Source organism: Oncorhynchus nerka, linkage group LG27, assembly GCF_034236695.1.
Source record: "Oncorhynchus nerka isolate Pitt River linkage group LG27, Oner_Uvic_2.0, whole genome shotgun sequence".
Taxonomy (NCBI): Eukaryota; Metazoa; Chordata; class Actinopteri; order Salmoniformes; family Salmonidae; genus Oncorhynchus; species Oncorhynchus nerka.
In genome coordinates, this window is record NC_088422.1 from 222412 (window position 1) to 246224 (window position 23813).

The following is a 23813-nucleotide window of genomic DNA, read 5'->3' on the forward strand; positions in this document are numbered from 1 at the left end:
GGAAGGAAAGGCAGCCAAAGGAGGTGTTGGCTTGGGGATGACCAGTGAGATATACCTGCTGGAGCGCATGCTACAGGTGGGTGTTGTTATCGTGACCAGGTAGCTGAGATAAGGCAGAGCTTTACCTAGCAAAGACTTAAATATGACTTGGAGCCAGTGGGTCTGGCGCCAAATATGTAGCGAGGGCCAGCCGACGAGAACATATAGGTCGTATTGGTGGCTGGTATATGGGGCTTTGGTGACAAAACGGATGGCACTGTGATAGATGGTGAGTAGAGTTTGAGGCTTAACCAACAGACAGTTTGTTTTCCAGTGACCTGACTCAAAGCATGACAAACACAGACCCTCCCTTCTACAGTGTGCAAGAGTAGAGTGGTTGTACCATTACACACCTTGCAGTGTTTCTTGTAAGAGTACCGTTGGTTAGGTGGGTGTTTGTCACACCTGCATTGTTTGCTGTTTGGGGTTTTAGGCTGGGTTTCTGTACAGCACTTTGAGATATCAGCTGATGTACGAAGGGCTATATAAATACATTTGATTTGATTTGATTTGTTTCGGTCTGTTGTCTGAGTGTTCTGCGATAGCACATGAACCAGTAGACTTATCAAAGTTTGCATGTGTCATGGCTCAGGAGAAGACCCAGATGCAGACAGTTTCGAAGTAACAAAAGTTCATTACAAAAACAGAGTGGCAGGCAAACGACAGGTCAAGGTCAGGCTGAGGTCAGTAGTCCATAGCACAGTCTGAAAGGTAGAGAACGGCAGGCTCAGGGTCAGGCAGAGGTCAGTAGTCTATAGCAGAGTCTGAAAGGTAGAGAACGGCAGGCAGGCTCAGGGTCAGGTAGAGGTCAGTAATCCAGAGCAGAGTCTGAAAGGTAGAGAACGGCAGGCAGGCTCAGGGTCATCCAGAGGTCAGTAATCCAGAGCAGAGTCTGAAAGGTAGAGAACGGCAGGCAGGCTCAGGCTCAGGGTCAGGCAGAGGTCAGTAATCCAGGGTGGTAAAACAAGGTACAGAAGGACGGGCTGGCTCAGGGTCAGGGCAAGCAAAATAGTCAAAAAACAGGAATGCAAGAAAACAGGAACTAGAGACAGACAGGAGTATGGGTAAACCGCTGGTAGGCTTGACAAAACAAAAGGAACTGGCAACAGACAAACAGAACACAGGTATAAGTACACTGGGGATAATGGGGATGATGGGCAACACCTGGAGGGGGGTGGAGACAAGCACAAAAACAGGTGTACTGAGTACTTGTCAGACCCATCCTGTCTGAAGCATGGGGGCTCTCTCACATCAGACTGCATGACCGACTTCAATCCAGATAAATTAAAGGGAGGGTGTGGCAGTAAATGTCTGGCCTGCACTGGTGCTCTGAGCATGTGCCCCTCTACCCTCCTTCCTCTCACCTTCCTTCCTAATCTGAGCTGATCTAGACTGCCCTATCTGATGAGCGAGTTGTGTGATAAGAATTCCCAAGTCAGGATTGGCCACCTCTGAACTATCTGAGAGGGTTTCACTAGGCATAATTACAGGAGCTGAGGGTGTGTCATTAGGCACCCGAGTTGAGCAAAATATTGGTGAATCTACAACATCTATAATTCTGGCTGTGGTCTTTGGCAACTCCCTGAAAAACCTCCCTCTCCCAAGATGATTACCGCCCCGTAGCAGCCATGAAGTGCTTTGAAAGGCTGGTCATGGTTCACATCAACACCATTATGCCAGAAACCCTAGACCCTCTCCAGTTAGCTTACTGTCCCAACAGATCCACAGATGACACAATCTCAATCACACTCCACACTGCCCTTTCTCACCTGGACAAAAGGAACACCTATATGAGAATGCTGTTCATTGATTACCGCTCAGCGTTCAACCCCATAGTGCCCACACAGCTCATCACTAAACTAAAGACCCAGGGACTAAACACCTCCCTCTGCAACTGTATCCTGGACTTCCTGACGGTCCGCCCCCAGGTGTTAGGAGTAGGCAACAACACATCTGACACGCTGATCCTCAACACTGGGACCCCTCAGGGGTGCGTGCTTAGTTCCCTCCTGTACTCCCTGTTCACCCACGACTGCATGGCCGAGCACGACTCCAACACCATCATTAAGTTTGCTGATGACACAACAGTCACCGACACCGACAATGATGAGACAGCCTATAGGGAGGAGACCTGAGACCTATCTGACCGTAAGGCGCTACAGAGGGTAGTGTAAATGGCCCAGTACATTATTGGGGCCAAGCTTCCTGACATCCAGGACCTATATGCTAGGCTGTGTCAGAGGAAGGCCTGACAAATTGTCCAAGATTGTCCAAAGTCATAGACTGTTCTCTCTGCTACAGCACAGCAAGAGGTACTAGACTGCCAAGTCTAGGACCAAAAGGCTCCTTAACAGCTTCTATACCCAAGTCATAAGACTGCTGAACAACTAATGAAATGGCCACCCGGACAATTTACATTTATCCCCCCCCCTGTTTGTTTTTACACAGCTGCTACTTGCTGTTTATCATCTATGGAAAGTCAATTTACAATTACCTCGACTAACCAGTGCCCCAGCACATTGACTCAGTATCGGTAGCCCCTGTATATAGCCTCATTATTGTTATGTACATTTCTTGTGTTGGTTTTTGATTGATTAGATTTTTTTAACTTTAGTTTATTTAGTAAATATTTTATTAACTCTATTTATTGAACTGCATTGTTGGTTAAGGGCTTGTAATTAAGCATTTCATGGTAAGGTTGTATTTGGCGCATGTGACAAATACAATTTGATTTGAAGAAGATAGTTAAGAAAATATTTACTAAATAAACTAAAGTAAAAGAATTTAAATAAAAAAAGAGCCAATGGCAACCTAAAGAGGATCCCCAATCAGAGACAACGATAAACAGCTGCCTCTGATTGGGAACCGATTCAGGCCACCATAGACCTACATTTACCTAGACAAACCAAAACCCTAGACATGCCAAACAACACACATACCACCCTCGTCACACCCTGACCTAACCAAAATAATAAAGAAAACTAAGATAACTAAGGTCAGGTCGTGCCAATTTGAAGTGTTCCTAAAATCCAATCCCCTAATTGATTAAGGAACGGAGTAAAGATTATTGGGACCCTGTTTGGCCGTTAGGTTTTATTGGTATTATGACACGTCCAGTGGCTCTATTGAGGACAGTTTTATAATGTGCAATGAACAACTGGAGTAAAGATTATTGGGACCCTGTTTGGGTTAATCAACAGTAATTAGGTTAGGGTTAATCAACAGTAATTAGGTTTTAATCAACAGTATTAGGTGACAACTGTAATTAGAGTTAGGCTCTAATTGAGGAATCAGTTTTATTAGGGTTAATCAACAGTAATGTTCAACAGTAATTCCACTAAGCTTAGCAATCAACAGGTTAGCAGCAGTAATCAACTGTAATTAGAGTTAGGGTTAATCAACAGTAATTAGGGTTAGGGTTAATCAACAGTAATTAGGGTTAGGGTTAATCAACAGTAATTAGGGTTAGGGTTAATCAACAGTAATTAGGGTTAGGGTTAATCAACAGTAATTAGGGTTAGGGTTAATCAACAGTAATTAGGGTTAGGGTTAATCAACAGTAATTAGGGTTAGGGTTAATCAACAGTAATTAGGGTTAGGGTTAATCAACAGTAATTAGGGTTAGGGTTAATCAACAGTAATTAGGGTTAGGGTTAATTAACAGTAATTAGGGTTAGGGTTAATTAACAGTAATTATGGTTAGGGTTAATCAACAGTAATTAGGGTTAGGGTTAATTAACAGTAATTAGGGTTAGGGTTAATCAACAGTAATTGGGGTTAGGGTTAATCAACAGTAATTAGTTAATCAACAGGGGTTATAGGGTTAATCAACAGTAATTAGGTTAATCAACAGTAATTAGGGTTAGGGTTAATTAACAGTAATTAGGGTTAGGGTTAATCAACAGTAATTGGGGTTAGGGTTAATCAACAGTAATTAGGGTTAGGGTTAATCAACAGTAATTAGGGTTAGGGTTAATCATCCCACTGAACTCACTGTTCTGATCAGAACAGTATTTCTCCGGTGGACTTCAGAGATCAAACATATTATTTAATCACTCTCTCCTTCTCCTTGATTCTTCCAATGTGTTGTTAGATCAAAAGTAGCCTAGTTTTTACAATGTCTTTACAGCTGGCCTATTTAAAGTGTTGATCAAGGTTATGGACCAGGACCTGGTTTCCCATAGCGATGGAATCTAAGCTTAAGGCTAAGTTCATTGTTAGAACCTTCGCGGAGCATGATTAAACCTCCAAGCTGTTTCCCAAAACCATTGTTACTGAAATTGCACTTGAAAACACTTGTTATTTACTGACAGCATCAGACCACTCATAAAACAGCTGAGTGATTTGTTAGATGTGTTTTTGCCCTTTCGCAGAAGATTGCCACTCATTTTTTTTATACATTTGACATTTTAGTAGAAGCTCGTATCCAGAGTGACTTACAGGAGCAATTGGGGTTAAGTACCTTGCTCAAGGGTACATCAACATATTTTTCACCTAGTTGGCTCAGGGATGCAAACCAGCAACCTTTTGGTTACTGGCCTCCAACTCAATCATCAAGTTTGCGGATGACACAGCAGTGGTAGGCTTGATTACCAACAAAGACGAGACGGCCTACAGGGAGGAGGTGAGGGCCCTCGGAGTGTGGTGTCAGGAAAATAACCTCACACTCAACGTCAACAAAACTAAGGAGATGATTGTGGACTTCAGGAAACAGCAGAGGGAACACCCCCCTATCCACATCGATGGAACAGTAGTGGAGAGGGTAGCAAGTTTTAAGTTCCTCGGCATACACATCACAGACAAACTGAATTGGTCCACCCCCACAGACAGCATCGTGAAGAAGGCGCAGCAGCGCCTCTTCAACCTCAGGAGGCTGAAGAAATTTGGCTTGTCACCAAAAGCACTCACAAACTTCTACAGATGCACAATCGAGAGCATCCTGGCGGGCTGTATCACCGCCTGGTACGGCAACTGCTCCACCCACAACCGTAAGGCTCTCCAGAGGGTAGTGAGGTCTGCACAACGCATCACCGGGGGCAAACTACCTGCCCTCCAGGACACCTACACCACCCGATGTTACAGGAAGGCCATAAAGATCATCAAGGACAACAACCACCCGAGCCACTGCCTGTTCACCCCGCTATCATCCAGAAGGCGAGGTCAGTACAGGTGCATCAAAGCTGGGACCGAGAGACTGAAAAACAGCTTCTATCTCAAGGCCATCAGACTGTTAAACAGCAACCACTAACATTGAGTGGCTGCTGCCAACACACTGACTCAACTCCAGCCACTTTAATAATGGGAATTGATGGGAAATGATGTAAAATATATCACCAGCCACTACAATGCTACCTAATATAATGTTTACATACCCTACATTATTCATCTCATATGTATACGTATATACTGTACTCTATATCATCTACTGCAACTTTATGTAATACATGTATCACTAGCCACTTTAACTATGCCACTTTGTTTACATACTCATCTCATATGTATATACTGTACTCGATACCATCTACTGTATCTTGCCGCTCTGTACCATCACTCATTCATATATCTTTATGTACATATTCTTTATCCCCTTACACTTGTGTGTTTAAGACAGTAGTTTTGGAACTGTTAGTTAGATTACTTGTTGGTTATTACTGCATTGTCGGAACTAGAAGCACAAGCATTTCGCTACACTCGCATTAACATCTGCTAACCATGTGTATGTGACAAATAAAATTTGATTTGATTTGATTTGGCCCAATACTCTTAACCGCTAGCCTACCTGCCACCCATAGAATGAAGATGTTTGTAGAATCAAGATGTTTATCTGTCTCTCTGTGACCGCCAAAATTACTGACTACATATATCAAATTTATTCATAGCTGATATCTCAAAGTGATCTCAATTATGGGCTATTGATATACATGTTATGTTCAATCAAGTTATTTTTTCTAATTGTAGGCTACTGTAGCTATAATATGTACTTTTTGCCTCAATATACTGTATTTCATGATGTGTAACCACAATCTGTGATTCAGTGCGTTATTGAAGCATTATTAGAAAAATCTGCCTCAAAATGGCTATTAGCAGTGTTAGATAATCATATATTACTCAGAGCTGATCCATCGTCGACATTGTAGAATAATTCAAATTTGAAACCAGAAGCCTATCCCAATACACTGGGTCTTTTTAGAATCTATCAGTATCAACATATGACTCGATGATGGACATGGGGAATGTTGCCTCTGCGTGGGGTTTTGGGAAATGCATGTTACATCTTCAGCCGTTGTAGGAACGATGCATCGTTAAAACACTCTTGAAAGGATATGCATATTCTTGATACCATTTGAAAGGAAAAACTTTTTAAGTTTGTGGAAATGTGAAATGAATGTAGGAGAATATAAGACATTAGATCTGATAGAAGATAATACAAAGAAAACATGTCTTTTTCTGTTTGTTTTGTATCATCATCATATTCCAGCCCAGGCACAATTTATATTTTGGCCACTAGATGGCAGCAGTGCATGTGCAAAGTTTTAGACTGATCCAATGACCCATTGCATATCTGTTCAAAATGTTGTATCAAGACTGCCCAAATGTGCTTAATTGGTTTATTAATACATTTTCAAGTTCATAATTGTGCCCTCTCCTCAAACAATAGCATGGATTATTTCACTGTCATAGCTACTGTAAATTGGACAGTGCAGTTAGATTAACAAGAATTTAAGCTTTCTGTCCATATCAGATATGTCTATGTCCTGGGAAATGTTCTTGTTACTTACAACCTCATGCTAATCACATTAGCTTACGTTAGCTCAACCATCCCGCAGGGAGGACACTGATCTCGTAGAAGTGATTAAGATGCCTTTAATAAACTGTTTAGCTTGTAATATTGCTCTACTGACATCTTGCACTGTTACATGCTTGGTATATGAAGATGGTGTAATATAACAAGGTATATGAATGGTGAAACCTGTCATGTCCCCCCCAGGTGGATCAAGTTTGAGGAGAAGGTGGAGAAGGGAGGAGAGCGTTGGAGTAAACCCCACGTGGCCACGCTGTCGCTCCACAGCCTGATGGAGCTCCGGACTTGCATCGAGAAAGGAACCATCATGCTGGAACTGGAGGCCTTCACGCTGCCGCAGGTCGTTGGTAAGAAAACGCATGTACTACATTATGACTGACTACATTATGACTGACCAGACCTTTACTACATTATGATTGACTACATTATGACTGACCAGACCTTTACTACATTATGATTGACTACATTATGACTGACCAGACCTTTGCTACATTATGACTGACCATATTATCACTGACCAGACCTTTGCTACATTATGACTGACCATATTATCACTGACCAGACCTTTACTACATTATGACTGACCATACACTGACCAGACCATTACTACATTATGACTGACCATACACTGACCAGACCTTTACTACATTATGATTGACCAGACCTTTATATTATCAATGACCAGATTATCACTTTAGACTTTACATTATGTCTGACCATACACTGACCAGACCTTTACTACATTATGTCTGACCATACACTGACCAGACCTTTACTACATTATGATTGACCAGACCTTTACTACATTATGACTGACCATATTATCACTGACCAGACCTTTACTACATTATGACTGACCATACACTGACCAGACCTTTACTACATTATGTCTGACCATACACTGACCAGACCTTTACTACATTATGACTGACCATATTATCACTGACCAGACCTTTACTGCATTATGATTGACCAGACCTTTAATACATTATGACTGAACAGAACTTTACTACATTATGACTGACCATATTTTCACTGACCAGACCTTTACTGCATTATGACTGACCAGACCTTTACTACATTATGATTGACCATATTATCACTGACCAGACCTTTAATACATTATGACTGACCAGACCTTTACTACATTATGATTGACCATATTATCACTGACCAGACCTTTACTACATTATGACTGACCATATTATCACTGACCAGACCTTTACTACATTATGACTGACCATATTATCACTGACCAGACCTTTAATACATTATGACTGACCATACCATTACTACATTATTACTGACCAGACCTTTACTACACTATGACTGACCAGACCATTACTACATTATTACTGACCAGACCTTTACTACACTATGACTGACCAGACCTTTACTACATTATGATTGACCATATTATCACTGACCAGACCTTTAATACATTATGACTGACCATACCATTACTACATTATTACTGACCATACCATTACTACATTATTACTGACCAGACCTTTACTACACTATGACTGACCAGACCTTTACTACATTATGATTGACCATATTATCACTGACCAGACCTTTAATACATTATGACTGACCAGACCTTTACTACATTATTACTGACCATACCACCAGACCTTTACTACATTATTACTGACCAGACCAGACCTTTACTACATTATGACTGACCATACACTGACCAGACCTTTACTACATTATGACTGACCATATTATCACTGACCAGACCTTTACTACATTATGACTGACCATATTATCACTGACCAGACCTTTACTACATTATGACTGACCATATTATCACTGACCAGACCTTTACTACATTATGACTGACCATACCATTACTACATTATTACTGACCAGACCTTTACTACACTATGACTGACCAGACCTTTACTACATTATGACTGACCATACCATTACTACATTATTACTGACCATACCATTACTACATTATTACTGACCAGACCTTTACTACACTATGACTGACCAGACCTTTACTACATTACAGTGACTGATTCCAGTCCAGTTCATACACTGACCATGACTTATCAGTTCTAGTCCGTATACAGTGTAGTGACTTATTTAGTGTAGTGACTACAGTCCAGTTCTAGTCCGTATGACTTATTCCAGTCCAGTTCAGTCCAGTTCCAGTCCAGTTCTAGTCCGTATACAGTTTAGTGACTTATTCCAGCCCAGTTCTAGTCCGTATGACTTATTCCAGCCCAGTTCTAGTCCGTGACTTATTCCAGCCCAGTTCTAGTCCGTATACAGTTTAGTGACTTATTCCAGCCCAGTTCTAGTCCGTAGTGACTTACTCCAGCCCAGTTCTAGTCCATATACAGTGTAGTGACTTATTTAGTGACTTATTCCAGCCCAGTTCTAGTCCGTATACAGTTTAGTGACTTATTCCAGCCCAGTTCTAGTCCGTATACAGTTTAGTGACTTACTCCAGCCCAGTTCTAGTCCATATACAGTTTAGTGACTTATTCCAGTCCAGTTCTAGTCCGTATACAGTGTAGTGACTTACTCCAGCCCAGTTCTAGTCCATATACAGTTTAGTGACTTATTCCAGCCCAGTTCTAGTCCATATACACTATACAATAATAATATATGCAATTTAACAGATACTTTTATCCCAGAGTGACTTACAGTCATGAGTGCATATTTTGCTTACGTATGGGTATTCCCAGGAATTGAACCCTCTATCCTGGCGTTACAAGAGCCACGCTCTACCAACTGTGCTACAGAGGACCACAAATAGGGACTTACTATTTGACTGTCCATGTGCTTTACAGAACACTGAAAGGAGGTATACTTGAAAGTGGTGAGCAATTATATCTTAGGTTGATAGTTGTTCAATTGGTTTCAATAGCCATGTCTGTTCTATAAATGATATGCCCATGGATGCTTCAGGCTGCAGTCCATTGACTTGTTTCCACTGGGCCTGTTCTTTGTGATATATCTAGCTCAGTTTAGTGATGTTCTTTCCGCTTGGCCACTATAGCAGAGCAGGTTCACCGCTGAGTGCTTCTGTTCAGCACAGCAAAGAGCTTCCCCCTCTTCCCTGAATAACCCTAACCCTGAGGCCACAACCATGCTTAGTAATGTTGTCTACAAGACTTCCTAGAGGGTAAAGCGTAAATACCAATACATTTACTGTACAAGAGCAAGTGCCCAAAACACATATCTGAATATACTGTACATGTTAAGGGAATTGACTTTAATGGTTGAGTTTGAAGTACAATGGGAGAATGGAGGGGGTGATGGAGGGAGTGGGGTGGAGGGAGGGAGGTGTAGGGATGGAGTGGGATGGAGGGAGGGGGTGGAGGGATGGGGGATGGAGGTGGAGGAATGGAGGGAGGGGGTAGAGGAATGGAGGGAGGGGGTGGGTGGATGGAGTGGGATGGAGGGAGGGGGCAGAGGGATGGGGGATGGGGGTGGAGGGATGGGGGATGGAGGAGGAGGAATGGAGGGAGGGGAATGGTAGAGGAATGGAGGGAGGGGGTGGATGGATGGAGTGGGATGGAGGGAGGGGGATGGGGGGATGGAGTGGGATGGAGGGAGAGGGATGGAGGGAGAGGGGTGGAGGGATGGAGGATTGGGATGGAGGGAGGGGGATGGAGGGGATGGAGGGAGGGGGTAGGGGATGGAGGGAGGGGGTGGAGGGATGGAGTGGGATGGAGGGAGGGGGTAGAGGGATGGGGGATGGAGGCGGAGGAATGGAGAGAGGGGGGGTAGAGGAATGGAGGGAGGGGGTGGGGGATGGAGGTGGAGGAATGGAGGGAGGGGGTAGAGGAATGGAGGGAGGGGGTGGAGGGATGGAGTGGGATGGAGGGAGGGGTGGGGGATGGAGGTGGAGGAATGGAGGGAGGGGGTAGAGGAATGGAGGGAGGGGGTGGAGGGATGGAGTGGGATGGAGGGAGGGGGTAGAGGGATGGGGGATGGAGGCGGAGGAATGGAGAGAGGGGGGTGGAGGGATGGAGGTGGAGGAATGGAGGGAGGGGGTAGAGGAATGGAGGGAGGGGGTGTAGGAATGGAGGGAGGGGGTAGAGGGATGGAGGGAGTGGGTAGAGGGATGGGGGGAGGAAGGGGGGGTAGATGGAGGGAGGGGGAGGGAGGGAAGAGGAATGCCATTTACAATCTCCTCCTTAATGATGATCCCTTCCTTTCCCTTCACCTCATATCTCTCTTCGCTATGTCTCATCCTTCTTTTCCCTCCCATCTCATTGGCCCGTTGGCTCTGGATGGAGGGGAGGAGGAGGGGATGAGATGAGATGGAGAGGAAGATATATCACTTTAATTGATTTATGTGCAGTAATGCTGTGTGCTGCGCTGTGTGAGGGGATCCGGTCCCTGCTAGGAGGCCAGCTATCTGAAGGATTGGCCATTAGAGCCTGTAGCAATCAGAAAGAGCCTGGGACCGCTAACCTTGTTCAGGATTCTGACCCACTTTTTTTTAAATACCTTAGACTGAGCTGTGAGGAGATTCCGTGGCAAGACACTCTCATGTAGCACCAGGGACTGAAAACTGGCCTTCCATTTTGTTCTTAAGATAGGACAAGGTATTTCTAATCTATGAAATCAAACCAGGGACATGGAACAGGCCTTCCATTTTGCTCTTAAGATAGGACAAGGCATTTCTAATCAAGAAAGTCAAATAAAAAAATAAAAAATGTCACATGCGCTGAATACAACAAGTGTAGAACTTACCATGAAATGCTGACTTACAAGCCCTTAACCAACAATGCAGTTTTAAGAAAATAGAGTTAAGAAAATATTTACAAAATAAATGTAAGTAAAAAAATAATAATAATGAGGCTACAGGTTGGATGGTGGTACACCAGGTTGGATGTGTTGGGTGGTGTTGGGTGGTGGTTGGATGTGTTGGGTGGTGTTGGGTGGTGGGTGGTGGTGGGCTATATACAGGTTGGATGTGTTGGGTGGTGTTGGGTGGTGGGTGGTGGGCTATATACAGGTTGGATGTGTTGGGTGGTGTTGGGTGGTGGTGGGTGGTGGTGGGCTATATACAGGTTGGATGTGTTGGGTGGTGTTGGGTGGTGGGTGGTGGTGGGCTATATACAGGTTGGATGTGTTGGGTGGTGTTGGGTGGTGGTGGTGTGGTGGTGGGGGCTATATACAGGTTGGGTGTGGTACACCAGGTGGTGTTGGGTGGTGGTGGGTGGTGGTGGGCACCAACAGGTTGGATGTGAATAGAACACCCTCAATGTGGTGGGTGGTGGTGGGCACCATACAGGTTGGATGTGTTGGGTGGTGTTGGGTGGTGGTTGGTGGTGGGTGGTGGTGGGCTATATACAGGTTGGGTGGTGGTACACCAGGTTGGATGTGTTGGGTGGTGGTGGGTGGTGGTACACCAACAGGTATTGAATAGAACACCCTCAATGTGTTGGATGGTGGTACACCAACAGGTATTGAATATAACACCCTCAATGTGTTGGGTGGTGGTACACCAACAGGTATTGAATAGAACACCCTCAATGTGTTGGGTGGTGGTACAACAGGTATTGAATAGAACACCCTCAATGTGGTGGGTGATGGTACACCAACAGGTATTGAATAGAACACCTTCAATGTGGTGGGTGGTGGTACTCCAACAGGTATTGAATAGAACACCCTCAATGTGTTGGGTGGTGGTACACCAACAGGTATTGAATAGAACACATGTGTTGGGTGGTGGTACACCAACAGGTATTGAATAGAACACCCTCAATGTGTTGGGTGGTGGTACAACAACAGGTATTGAATAGAACACATGTGTTGGGTGGTGGTACACCAACAGGTATTGAATAGAACACCCTCAATGTGTTGGGTGGTGGTACACCAACAGGTATTGAATAGAACACCCTCAATGTGTTGGGTGGTGGTACACCAACAGGTATTGAATAGAACACATGTGTTGGGTGGTGGTACTCCAACAGGTATTGAATAGAACACCCTCAATGTGTTGGGTGGTGGTACACCAACAGGTATTGAATAGAACACCCTCAATGTGTTGGGTGGTGGTACACCAACAGGTATTGAATAGAACACCCTCAATGTGTTGGGTGGTGGTACTCCAACAGGTATTGAATAGAACACCCTCAATGTGTTGGGTGGTGGTACACCAACAGGTATTGAATAGAACACCCTCAATGTGTTGGGTGGTGGTACACCAACAGGTATTGAATAGAACACCCTCAATGTGTTGGGTGGTGGTACACCAACAGGTATTGAATAGAACACCCTCAATGTGTTGGGTGGTGGTACACCAACAGGTATTGAATAGAACACATGTGTTGGGTGGTGGTATACCAACAGGTATTGAATAGAACACATGTGTTGGGTGGTGGTACTCCAACAGGTATTGAATAGAACACCCTCAATGTGTTGGGTGGTGGTACACCAACAGGTATTGAAAAAAACACCCTCAATGTGTTGGATGGTGGTACTCCAACAGGTATTGAATAGAACACCCTCAATGTGTTGGGTGGTGGTACACCAACAGGTATTGAATAGAACACCCTCAATGTGTTGGGTGGTGGTACACCAACAGGTATTGAATAGAACACCCTCAATGTGTTGGGTGGTGGTACACCAACAGGTATTGAATAGAACACAATCAATGTGTTGGGTGGTGGTACACCAACAGGTATTGAATAGAACACCCTCAATGTGTTGGGTGGTGGTACACCAACAGGTATTGAATAGAACACCCTCAATGTGTTGGGTGGTGGTACACCAACAGGTATTGAATAGAACACATGTGTTGGGTGGTGGTACTCCAACAGGTATTGAATAGAACACCCTCAATGTGTTGGGTGGTGGTACACCAACAGGTATTGAATAGAACACATGTGTTGGGTGGTGGTACTCCAACAGGTATTGAATAGAACACCCTCAATGTGTTGGGTGGTGGTACACCAACAGGTATTGAATAGAACACCCTCAATGTGTTGGGTTGTGGTACACCAACAGGTATTGAATAGAACACATGTGTTGGGTGGTGGTACACCAACAGGTATTGAATAGAACACCCTCAATGTGTTGGATGGTGGTACACCAACAGGTATTGAATAGAACACCCTCAATGTGTTGGGTGGTGGTACACCAACAGGTATTGAATAGAACACCCTCAATGTGTTGGGTGGTGGTACACCAACAGGTATTGAATAGAACACCCTCAATGTGTTGGGTGGTGGTACACCAACAGGTATTGAATAGAACACCCTCAATGTGTTGGTTGGTGGTACACCAACAGGTATTGAATAGAACACCCTCAATGTGTTGGGTGGTGGTACAACAGGTATTGAATAGAACACCCTCAATGTGGTGGGTGGTGGTACACCAACAGGTATTGAATAGAACACCCTCAATGTGTTGGGTGGTGGTACTCCAACAGGTATTGAATAGAACACCCTCAATGTGTTGGGTGGTGGTACACCAACAGGTATTGAATAGAACACCCTCAATGTGTTGGGTGGTGGTACTCCAACAGGTATTGAATAGAACACCCTCAATGTGTTGGGTGGTGGTACACCAACAGGTATTGAATAGAACACCCTCAATGTGTTGGGTGGTGGTACACCAACAGGTATTGAATAGAACACCCTCAATGTGTTGGGTGGATGTCCGTCCTTTCTGACTGTTGTCTTTCTATGTTTGTTTCCAGTCTATTGGTCAAACTAGATGTCTCTCTCTCTCTCTGATAGTGAACCGTTTTGGACAACATACTGGTAGTGTCTTGGCATAGTTTTAAAGCTGCTTTACAGTTACTCTAACTTTAAACATCAAATTTCAATCAAATTCATTTTTAAAGTTGCCTGAGTCACAGTGATGTCATGAACACTGTATTGTCGTCGATATTGTCGTTGATGTTACAAAGTATAAATACAAAGCATGACATCAGCAGCCAGGTTGTCCTATTAGCATACCTGCTCTCTTTTAACACCGATAAATCCATCTGTTGAAAAAATATATTTAGGATATGTCAACGTAGCAAGCCAGACAACTGAAAGTAACTTTCTAAACAGTGTTATCTTTCTTTGCTAGCTTGTCAGGTAAAGTGATTTCTTCCTCTGCTCCTCCATCCCTCCATCTCTCTCTCCATCTTCCTCTGCTCCTCCATCCCTCCATCTTCCTCTGCTCCTCCATCCCTCCATCTTTCTCTGCTCATCCATCCCTCCATCTCTCTCTCATCTTCCTCTGTTCCTCCATCCCTCCATCTCTCTCTCCATCTTCCTCTGCTCCTCCATCCCTCCATCTCTCTCTCCATCTTCCTCTGCTCCTCCATCCCTCCATCTTCTTCTGCTCCTCCATCCCTCCATCTTTCTCTGCTCATCCATCCCTCCATCTCTCTCTCCATCTTCCTCTGTTCTTCCATCCCTCCATCTTCCTGTGTTCCTCCATCCCTCCATCTTTCTCTGCTCCTCCATCCCTCCATCTCTCTCTCCATCTTCCTCTGCTCCTCCATCCCTCCATCTTCCTCTGCTCCTCCATCCCACCATCTCTCTCTGTCTCCATCTTCCTCTGTTCCTCCATCTTCCTCTGTTCCAGGTATAGAACACCCTCAATGTGTTGGGTGGTGGTACAACAGGTATTGAATAGAACCATCCCTCCATCTTTCTCTGCTCCTCCATCCCTCCATCTCCCTCTGTCTCCATCTTCCTCTGCTCCTCCATCCCTCCATCTTCCTCTGCTCCTTCATCCCACCATCTCTCTCTGTCTCCATCTTCCTCTGTTCCTCCATCCCTCCATCTTCCTCTGTTCCTCCATCCCTCCATCTTTCTCTGCTCCTCCATCCCTCCATCTTCCTCTGATCCTCCATCCCTCCATTTCTCTCTCCATCTTCCTCTGCTCCTCCATCCCTCCATCTCTCTCTCCATCTTCCTCTGCTCCTCCATCCCTCCATCTCTCTCTCTGTCTCCATCTTCCTCTGCTTCTCCATCCCTCTATCTCTGTCTCCATCTTCCTCTGCTCCTCCATCCCCCCATCTCTCTCTCCGTCTTTCTCTGCTCATCCATCCCTCCATTTCTCTCTCCATCTTCCTCTGCTCCTCCATCCCTCCATCTTCCTCTGCTTCTCCATCCCTCTATCTTCCTCTGCTTCTCCATCCCTCTATCTCTGTCTCCATCTTCCTCTGCTCCTCCATCCCTCCATCTCTCTCTCTCCATCCCTTCTCTGCTCATCCATCCCTCCATTTCTCTCTCCATCTTCCTCTGCTCCTCCATCCCTCCATCTTCCTCTGCTTCTCCATCCCTCTATCTCTGTCTCCATCTTCCTCTGCTCCTCCATCCCCCCCATCTCTCTCTCTGTCTTCCTCTGCTCCTCCATCCCTCTCCATCTCCATCTTCCTCTGCTCCTCCATCCCTCTATCTCTGTCTCCATCTTCCTCTGCTCCTCCATCCCTCTATCTCTGTCTCCATCTTCCTCTGCTCCTCCATCCCTCCATCTCCCTCTGTCTCCATCTTCCTCTGCTCCTCCATCCCTCCATCTCTCTCTGTCTCTATCTTCCTCTGCTCCTCCATCCCTCCATCTCCCTCTGTCTCCATCTTCCTCTGCTCCTCCATCCCTCCATCTCTCTCTCCATCTTCCTCTGCTCCTCTATCCCTCCATCTCTCTCTGTCTCTATCTTCCTCTGCTCCTCCATCCCTCCATCTCCCTCTGTCTCCATCTTCCTCTGCTCCTCCATCCCTCCGTCTCCATCTTCCTCTGCTCCTCCATCCCTCCATCTCTCTCTCCATCTTCCTCTGCTCCTCTATCCCTCCATCTCTCTCTGTCTCTATCTTCCTCTGCTCCTCCATCCCTCCATCTCCCTCTGTGTCCATCTTCCTCTGCTCCTCCATCCCTCCATCTTCCTCTGCTCCTCCATCCCTCCATCTCTCTCTGTCTCTATCTTCCTCTGCTCATCCATCCCTCCATCTCTCTCTGTCTCTATCTTCCTCTGCTCCTCCATCCCTCCATCTCTCTCTGTCTCTATCTTCCTCTGCTCCTCCATCCCTCCATCTCCCTCTGTCTCCATCTTCCTCTGCTCCTCCATCCCTCCATCTCCCTCTGTCTCCATCTTCCTCTGCTCCTCCATCTTCCTCTGCTCCTCCATCCCTCCATCTCTCTCTGTCTCCATCTTCCTCTGCTCCTCCATCCCTCCATCTCTCTCTGTCTCTATCTTCCTCTGCTCCTCCATCCCTCCATCTTTCTCTGCTCCTCCATCCCTCCATCTCTCTCTGTCTCTATCTTCCTCTGCTCCTCCATCGTCCTCCATGCTCCTCCATCCCTCCATCTCTCCCTGTCTCTATCTTCCTCTGCTCCTCCATCCCTCCATCTCTCTCTGTCTCTATCTTCCTCTTCTCCTCCATCCCTCCATCTTTCTCTGCTCCTCCATCCCTCCATCTTCCTCTGCTCCTCCATCCCTCCATCTCTCTATGTCTCCATCTTCCTCTGTTCTTCCATCCCTCCATCTTCCTCTGCTCCTCCATCCCTCCATCTCTCTCTGTCTCTATCTTCCTCTGCTCCTCCATCCCTCCATCTCTCCCTGTCTCTATCTTCCTCTGCTCCTCCATCCCTCCATCTCTCTCTGTCTCTATCTTCCTCTGCTCCTCCATCCCTCCATCTTTCTCTGCTCCTCCATCCCTCCATATCTCTCTGTCTCTATCTTCCTCTGCTCCTCCATCCCTCCATCTCTCTCTGTCCTCCATCCCTCCATCTTCTCCTCCATCCCTCCATCTTTCCTCTCCTCCATCCCTCCATCTTCCTCTGCTCCTCCATCCCTCCATCTCTCTATGTCTCCATCTTCCTCTGTTCTTCCATCCCTCCATCTTCCTCTGCTCCTCCATCCCTCCATCTCTCTCTGTCTCTATCTTCCTCTGCTCCTCCATCCCTCCATCTCTCTCTGTCTCTATCTTTCTCTGCTCCTCCATCCCTCCATCTCTCTCTGTCTCCATCTTCCTCTGCTCCTCCATCCCTCCATCTCTCTATGTCTCCATCTTCCTCTGCTCCTCCATCCCTCCATCTTCCTCTGCTCCTCCATCCCTCCATCTCGCTCTGTCTCTAACAGAGTTTATCACAAACAGCCAGATAGAGAGCGGTCTGCTGAAGGCGGAGCTAAAGGACAAGGTGACGTACACGTTGCTACGGAAACATCGACACCAGACAAAGAAGTCCAACCTGCGCTCGCTAGCTGACATCGGCAAGACAGTCTCCAGTGCAAGTAGGCTCTTTACCAACCTGGATAACGCTATTACAGGTGCCATTTTGGTGTTGTGTCTTTACCAACCTGGATAATGCTATTACAGGTGCCAGTTTGGTGCTGTGTCTTTTCCAACCTGGATAATGCTATTACAGGTGCCATTTTGGTGTTGTGTCTTTTCCAACCTGGATAATGCTATTACAGGTGCCAGTTTGATGCTGTGTCTTTACCAACCTGGATAATGCTATTACAGGTGCCAGTTTGGTGCTGTGTCTTTACCAACCTGGATAATGCTATTACAGGTGCCAGTTTGGTGCTGTGTCTTTACCAACCTGGATAATGCTATTACAGGTGCCAGTTTGGTGCTGTGTCTTTACCAACCTGGATAATGCTATTACAGGTGCCAGTTTGGTGCTGTGTCTTTACCAACCTGGATAATGCTATTACAGGTGCCAGTTTGATGCTGTGTCTTTACCAACCTGGATAACGCTATTACAGGTGCCAGTTTGGTGCTGTGTCTTTACCAACCTGGATAACGCTATTACAGGTGCCAGTTTGGTGCTGTGTCTTTACCAACCTGGATAACACTATTACAGGTGTCACCTTTAATCTGCCATGTTTTTTAATAATTTCCCCCATCAATGTTAGGCATCAATATTTTGGAAAATATCTTGTTTTTGGTGTCTGTGTTCTCGACACAGGTTTCTTTTATTTCTTGTGAAAAGTTTGGTGGACAGGCGGACAGTGTAGAGTTCTATCAGTGAACCTACTGCCCCCTCCATTAGCACACATCACCTTTAAGAGAAGAGTTGAGATTCCTGGACAGAGGGGTCCACCCATACATGGCATTAGGAAACATTCCACATGTTAGTTAGATGTGAAAACATGTGATTGGTTGATTCTGTAGAGTAAATGAAGATAGCTGTTGGACATGTAGGGCCAGATTGGTTGATTCTGTAGAGTAAATGAAGATAGCTGTTGGACATGTAGGACCAGATTGGTTGATTCTGTAGAGTAAATGAAGATAGCTGTTGGACATGTAGGACCAGATTGGTTGATTCTGTAGAGTAAATGAAGATAGCTGTTGGACATGTAGGGCCAGATTTTAAATGTGCAAGTTTGCATAATATTCACATTTAAGAAATGGAAGGAACAGTCCTAAACCTCAGGTGAACTGTACTGAACAGAGTTCCTTATCGAACATGGACGCTCTATTGCAGAACAGCAGAACCAAGTCATTCACAGCAGTTTAGATGTAGAATTCATCTAGTTAAGCTGAGGCTGTTCTGGAGTTGAACTTTTCATTTCATCTTTCATTGCTGTAAAATCATAACACTGAATTCATCATCACACACAGATGTTTGTTTGATTATATTAATCAATGATAAATCAAATAAATATATGGTTGGAACAGATTTCATGGTATTTAACATGGAAGGTGATCAGTTGCTCAGGTCACCTTGGGTCTGTAAATAATCATTTATTACCTGCTCTGACATTTATGACAATGATTGGTTAATGGAACATGGAAGTCATCGATCTGTTTTATTGATACGTTGTTGTAGTAGTGAAAACGAAATTTTAATTATTTGGTAGAATTTTTCACATCGATTTGTGTGTATCACCTAGCTTTGGATTTCAATAAAATACACTATATAATACCAGGTTGGTTTCACAGTAACTTTATACAGTTACTGCTAACATCACCCCCATGTTCTCCTGAACACAATACAATAGAGGCAGGATACTTGTCCATGAGATTAAGCATTTATATAATGTAGCAAAAATGACTAACTCATTTTTGACCAAATGAGCAGTTACTGCCTTTTGCTTGGTAGGTCAGTATTGTGGTCTAACATTACAGATCCAATGTAACTAAGTATGTCCAACCCGAAACTGTGTTCTTTCCAGACCCTAACCATCTTTCAGTTTGCTTCACCAGTTAATCTATCACATCCTGTTCTATCTGCTTCTCTTTTAACCCTACCCTTACTCATTTGATTCTGTCTAACTAACACTGTATAATTCCACTGCATCTGTCTGTCTAACTAACACTTGCCCTTTGATTAATCCACAATTTTTCTCCCTCCTTCTTTCTTTCCTTTCTTCCATTCCTCCTGCTCCCTCTACTTCTGTCTTCCGCGGGTTGGGTTCTGCAATTTAAGCCCGTAGTCCGCTTGAAAACTCAGTGCCTTGTCTAACAGTCCGTGCCTCAATGGAGGAGCTGCAGACCCAACGAAGCCCCAGCATGGACTGGCTTAGTAAGTCATGCTACTGTATTGTAGATCTCCCGCATCATAGACTGGCCAAGTATGTTCTCATTAGAATTCTGGAACTACTGTTGGTCCATAGAGCCAAACAACCAGCTGTCCCCTTTCCCCCACTGTATCCTATCACACAGAAGTTATTTTCTTTCATGAGGAATCTGCCTCATTAGGCCAGAATAGAGCCGCTTATCTGTCCTCCATGATAGATCTTAGATGACTGAAATTCAATTCTGACAGTTGTCATCCAAATTTAGTCCATTCTACCCAGTCCACACTTCAGTATACTTAGTCCACACAGATTAACACCAAGTCTGAATGTTATTCACACCCTACTTTTTGAGAAGGTATTTTTCCCCAGTGACAACACAGAAAATGCCATTTTCCTCTGGGTGCATCAAATGGACTGTCCCCCTCTATCTATCCAGAGGAATGAGGTAACAACCTGTTGAATCACTACAGTGGCATCAGATTTATGTTCACAGATGTATTGCCTTCAGCAGTATCTCCACCCTGAAATTTGAAGTGTAGGCTGGTACACTGTGTGTTTTGCTGTCTCCATTCAGTCCAGTCTTTAACAGCAGAGTAGGTTGTTAACCTTCAAGGCTGTTGTTCACTCATAGGCAGTCCAGCCACCACACATCGGAACCTGGCCTCAAGCAGCATGAACGACATCTCCGACAAACCAGAGAAAGACCAGGTGAGTGTCCATTGGTTGACCTCTTCGTTCAATGTTCCAAACAAGTGTCAGTAACTGTGTTCTTTAGAGAATGTTAGTTTTCATCCAATTGGCAACATATTTTCATGTGAATATTCTAAAAACTGCATAAAGAAAATATTTTCAACTCTACCGATGGTTATGTCATAAAAACTATTGTGTTAAATAGCAACTGTGCCCAAGTGGGTCTTGGTACGTACTCTCTAGCCAACAGCTGGCAGATAGTGCAGGTAGGCTAGCCTACATGATGGGATTATTATGGATAAGAGAGAGAATATTTGAATTTGTCTAACGGCATTCAAGCATCAATCATCATGTCACCAGATTAAGACCCTCAATATTTATTGGAAAGGAGCATCAAGCTCATCACAGTGCACTTTCACCACCATGTGAAGTTCATCATAATTTATTTAATCTGTATCCTAATAAACTGCATGCTTTCCCGGGGTCGTAGTGGGAGGACTACACAACATGTCATCATGACTCAGATGGTTATTATAACAATATTTGTGTTTCCACCCAGCCATTTCTCATTTTATACATTTTAAAGACACACAAAGATCCTTCCATGTCGAATAATCAAATTGTCTGTGTACATTTCTGAAATTGTACTGACATTTCCTGTTTTCCTGGTTGTGGATTGTTTTATGTCTCACTTAATTAATCCACATAAAATGGTTGGATAGAAACCTGGTTATTGATATGAAATATATATTTAATAGTCAGTGGATTAGTGTGTCACTGAAGCATAGTGACACAATGTTAGTACAATTTCTGCTGTCTTGCTGATCCCTGTCTGCCTGCTCTATGCACTGTGGTCTGCGTTATCTGACCAGCCATTGGAACTTTTCCACTGGCTCACTGTAGCTACAGTCCAGGAAGGATAACAGGGTTAGCTACAGTATAGAAAAGCTAACAGTGTTAGCTACAGGGTTAGCTATAGTCCAGGAAGGCTAACATGGTTAGCTACAGTATAGAAAAGCTAACAGCGTTAGCTACAGGTTTAGCTATAGTCCAGGAAGGCTAACAGGGGAAACCACTATGTGCTTGCCTTATGGGTGATTATGATTGTCCAAAGTAAATCGACCAAGGTGCATTGTCCTCCTCCAACCCTGACCCACCAAGGTGCATGGCCCTCCAACCCTGACCCACCAAGGTGCATGGCCCTCCAACCCTAACCCACCAAGGTGCATGGCCCTCCAACCCTAACCCACCAAGGTGCATGGCCCTCCTCCACCCCTAACCCACCAAGGTGCATGGCCCCCCTCCAACCCTAACCCACCAAGGTGCATGGCTCTCCAACCCTGACCCACCAAGGTGCATGGCCCTCCTCCAACCCACCAAGGTGCATGGCCCTCCTCCAACCCTAACCCACCAAGGTGCATGGCCCTCCAACCCTAACCCACCAAGGTGCATGGCCCTCCTCTAACCCTAACCCACCAAGGTGCATGGCCCCCCTCCAACCCTAACCCACCAAGGTGCATGGCCCTCCTCCACCCCTAACCCACCAAGGTGCATGGCCCTCCTCAACCCTAACCCACCAAGGGGCATGGCCCCCCTCCAACCCTAACCCACCAAGGGGCATGGCCCCCCTCCAACCCTAACCCACCAAGGTGCATGGCCCTCCTCAACCCTAACCCACCAAGGTGCATGGCCCTCCTCCACCCCTAACCCACCAAGGTGCATGGCCCTCCTCCAACCCTAACCCACCAAGGTGCATGGCCCTCCTCCAACCCTAACCCACCAAGGTGCATGGCCCTCCTCCAACCCTAACCCACCAAGGTGCATGGCCCTCCTCTAACCCTAACCCACCAAGGTGCATGGCCCTCCTCCAACCCTAACCCACCAAGGTGCATGGCCCTCCTCTAACCCACCAAGGTGCATGGCCCTCCTCCAACCCTGACCCACCAAGGTGCATTGTCCTCCTCCAACCCTAACCCACCAAGCTGCATTGTCCTCCTCCAACCCTAACCCACCAATGTGCATGGCCCTCCTCCAACCCTAACCCACCAAGGTGCATGGCCCTCCTCAACCCTAACCCACCAATGTGCATGGCCCTCCGCCACCCCTAACCCACCAAGGTGCATGGCCCTCCTCCAACCCTAACCCACCAAGGTGCATGGCCCTCCTCCAACCCTAACCCACCAAGGTGCATGGCCCTCCTCCAACCCTAACCCACCAAGGTGCATGGCCCTCTTCCAACCCTAACTCAGCAAGGTGCATGGCCCTCCTCTAACCCTAACCCACCAAGGTGCATGGCCCTCCAACCCTAACCCACCAAGGTGCATGGCCCTCCTCCACCCCTAACCCACCAAGGTGCATGGCCCTCCTCCACCCCTAACCCACCAAGGTGCATGGCCCTCCTCCACCCCTAACCCACCAAGGTGCATGGCCCTCCTCCAACCCTAACCCACCAAGGTGCATGGCCCTCCAACCCTAACTCAGCAAGGTGCATGGCCCTCCTCCAACCCTAACCCACCAAGGTGCATGGCCCTCCTTCATTCAGTCTGGTTCAGCCCTAATCAGTTCAGTCATTCATTCTTGCTCACTCCAATTCAGTTCAGTTGAGTCATTCATTCTGGTGCTCTCCAACTAAGTTCAGTTGAATCATTCAGCCCTAATCAGTTCAGTTCAATAATTTAGTCTGGTTCAATCCAAATTGTTTCAGTTGAATCATTCATTCTGGTGCTGTTACGCATGGTTGAGCAGGTGAACCCAGGTACAGACTCAGGTGGGGAGACAGGGATAAGGTAACTATGGTATTTATTGAACAGCTGTGGTGCAGGCCAAGGA

The 23813-nt window shown here is 45.6% G+C and overlaps 1 protein-coding gene across 5 annotated transcripts in view; it reads left to right on the top strand.

Annotated features, from left to right (window-relative positions):
* Window positions 1-23813, top strand: part of slc4a4a (solute carrier family 4 member 4a) — a 328181-nt gene that overhangs the window by 174699 nt on the left and 129669 nt on the right. For 3 of the 5 annotated variants that reach the window (XM_065011302.1, XM_065011299.1, XM_065011300.1), the window contains 4 exons: window positions 7028-7188; window positions 17907-18059; window positions 20204-20299; window positions 20926-21002. In XM_065011302.1, the coding sequence (XP_064867374.1) occupies window positions 7028-7188; window positions 17907-18059; window positions 20204-20299; window positions 20926-21002 (487 nt within the window). The remainder of the gene's footprint in view (window positions 1-7027; window positions 7189-17906; window positions 18060-20203; window positions 20300-20925; window positions 21003-23813) is intronic. The other 2 variants (XM_065011301.1, XM_065011303.1) reach the window with 1 other exon arrangement.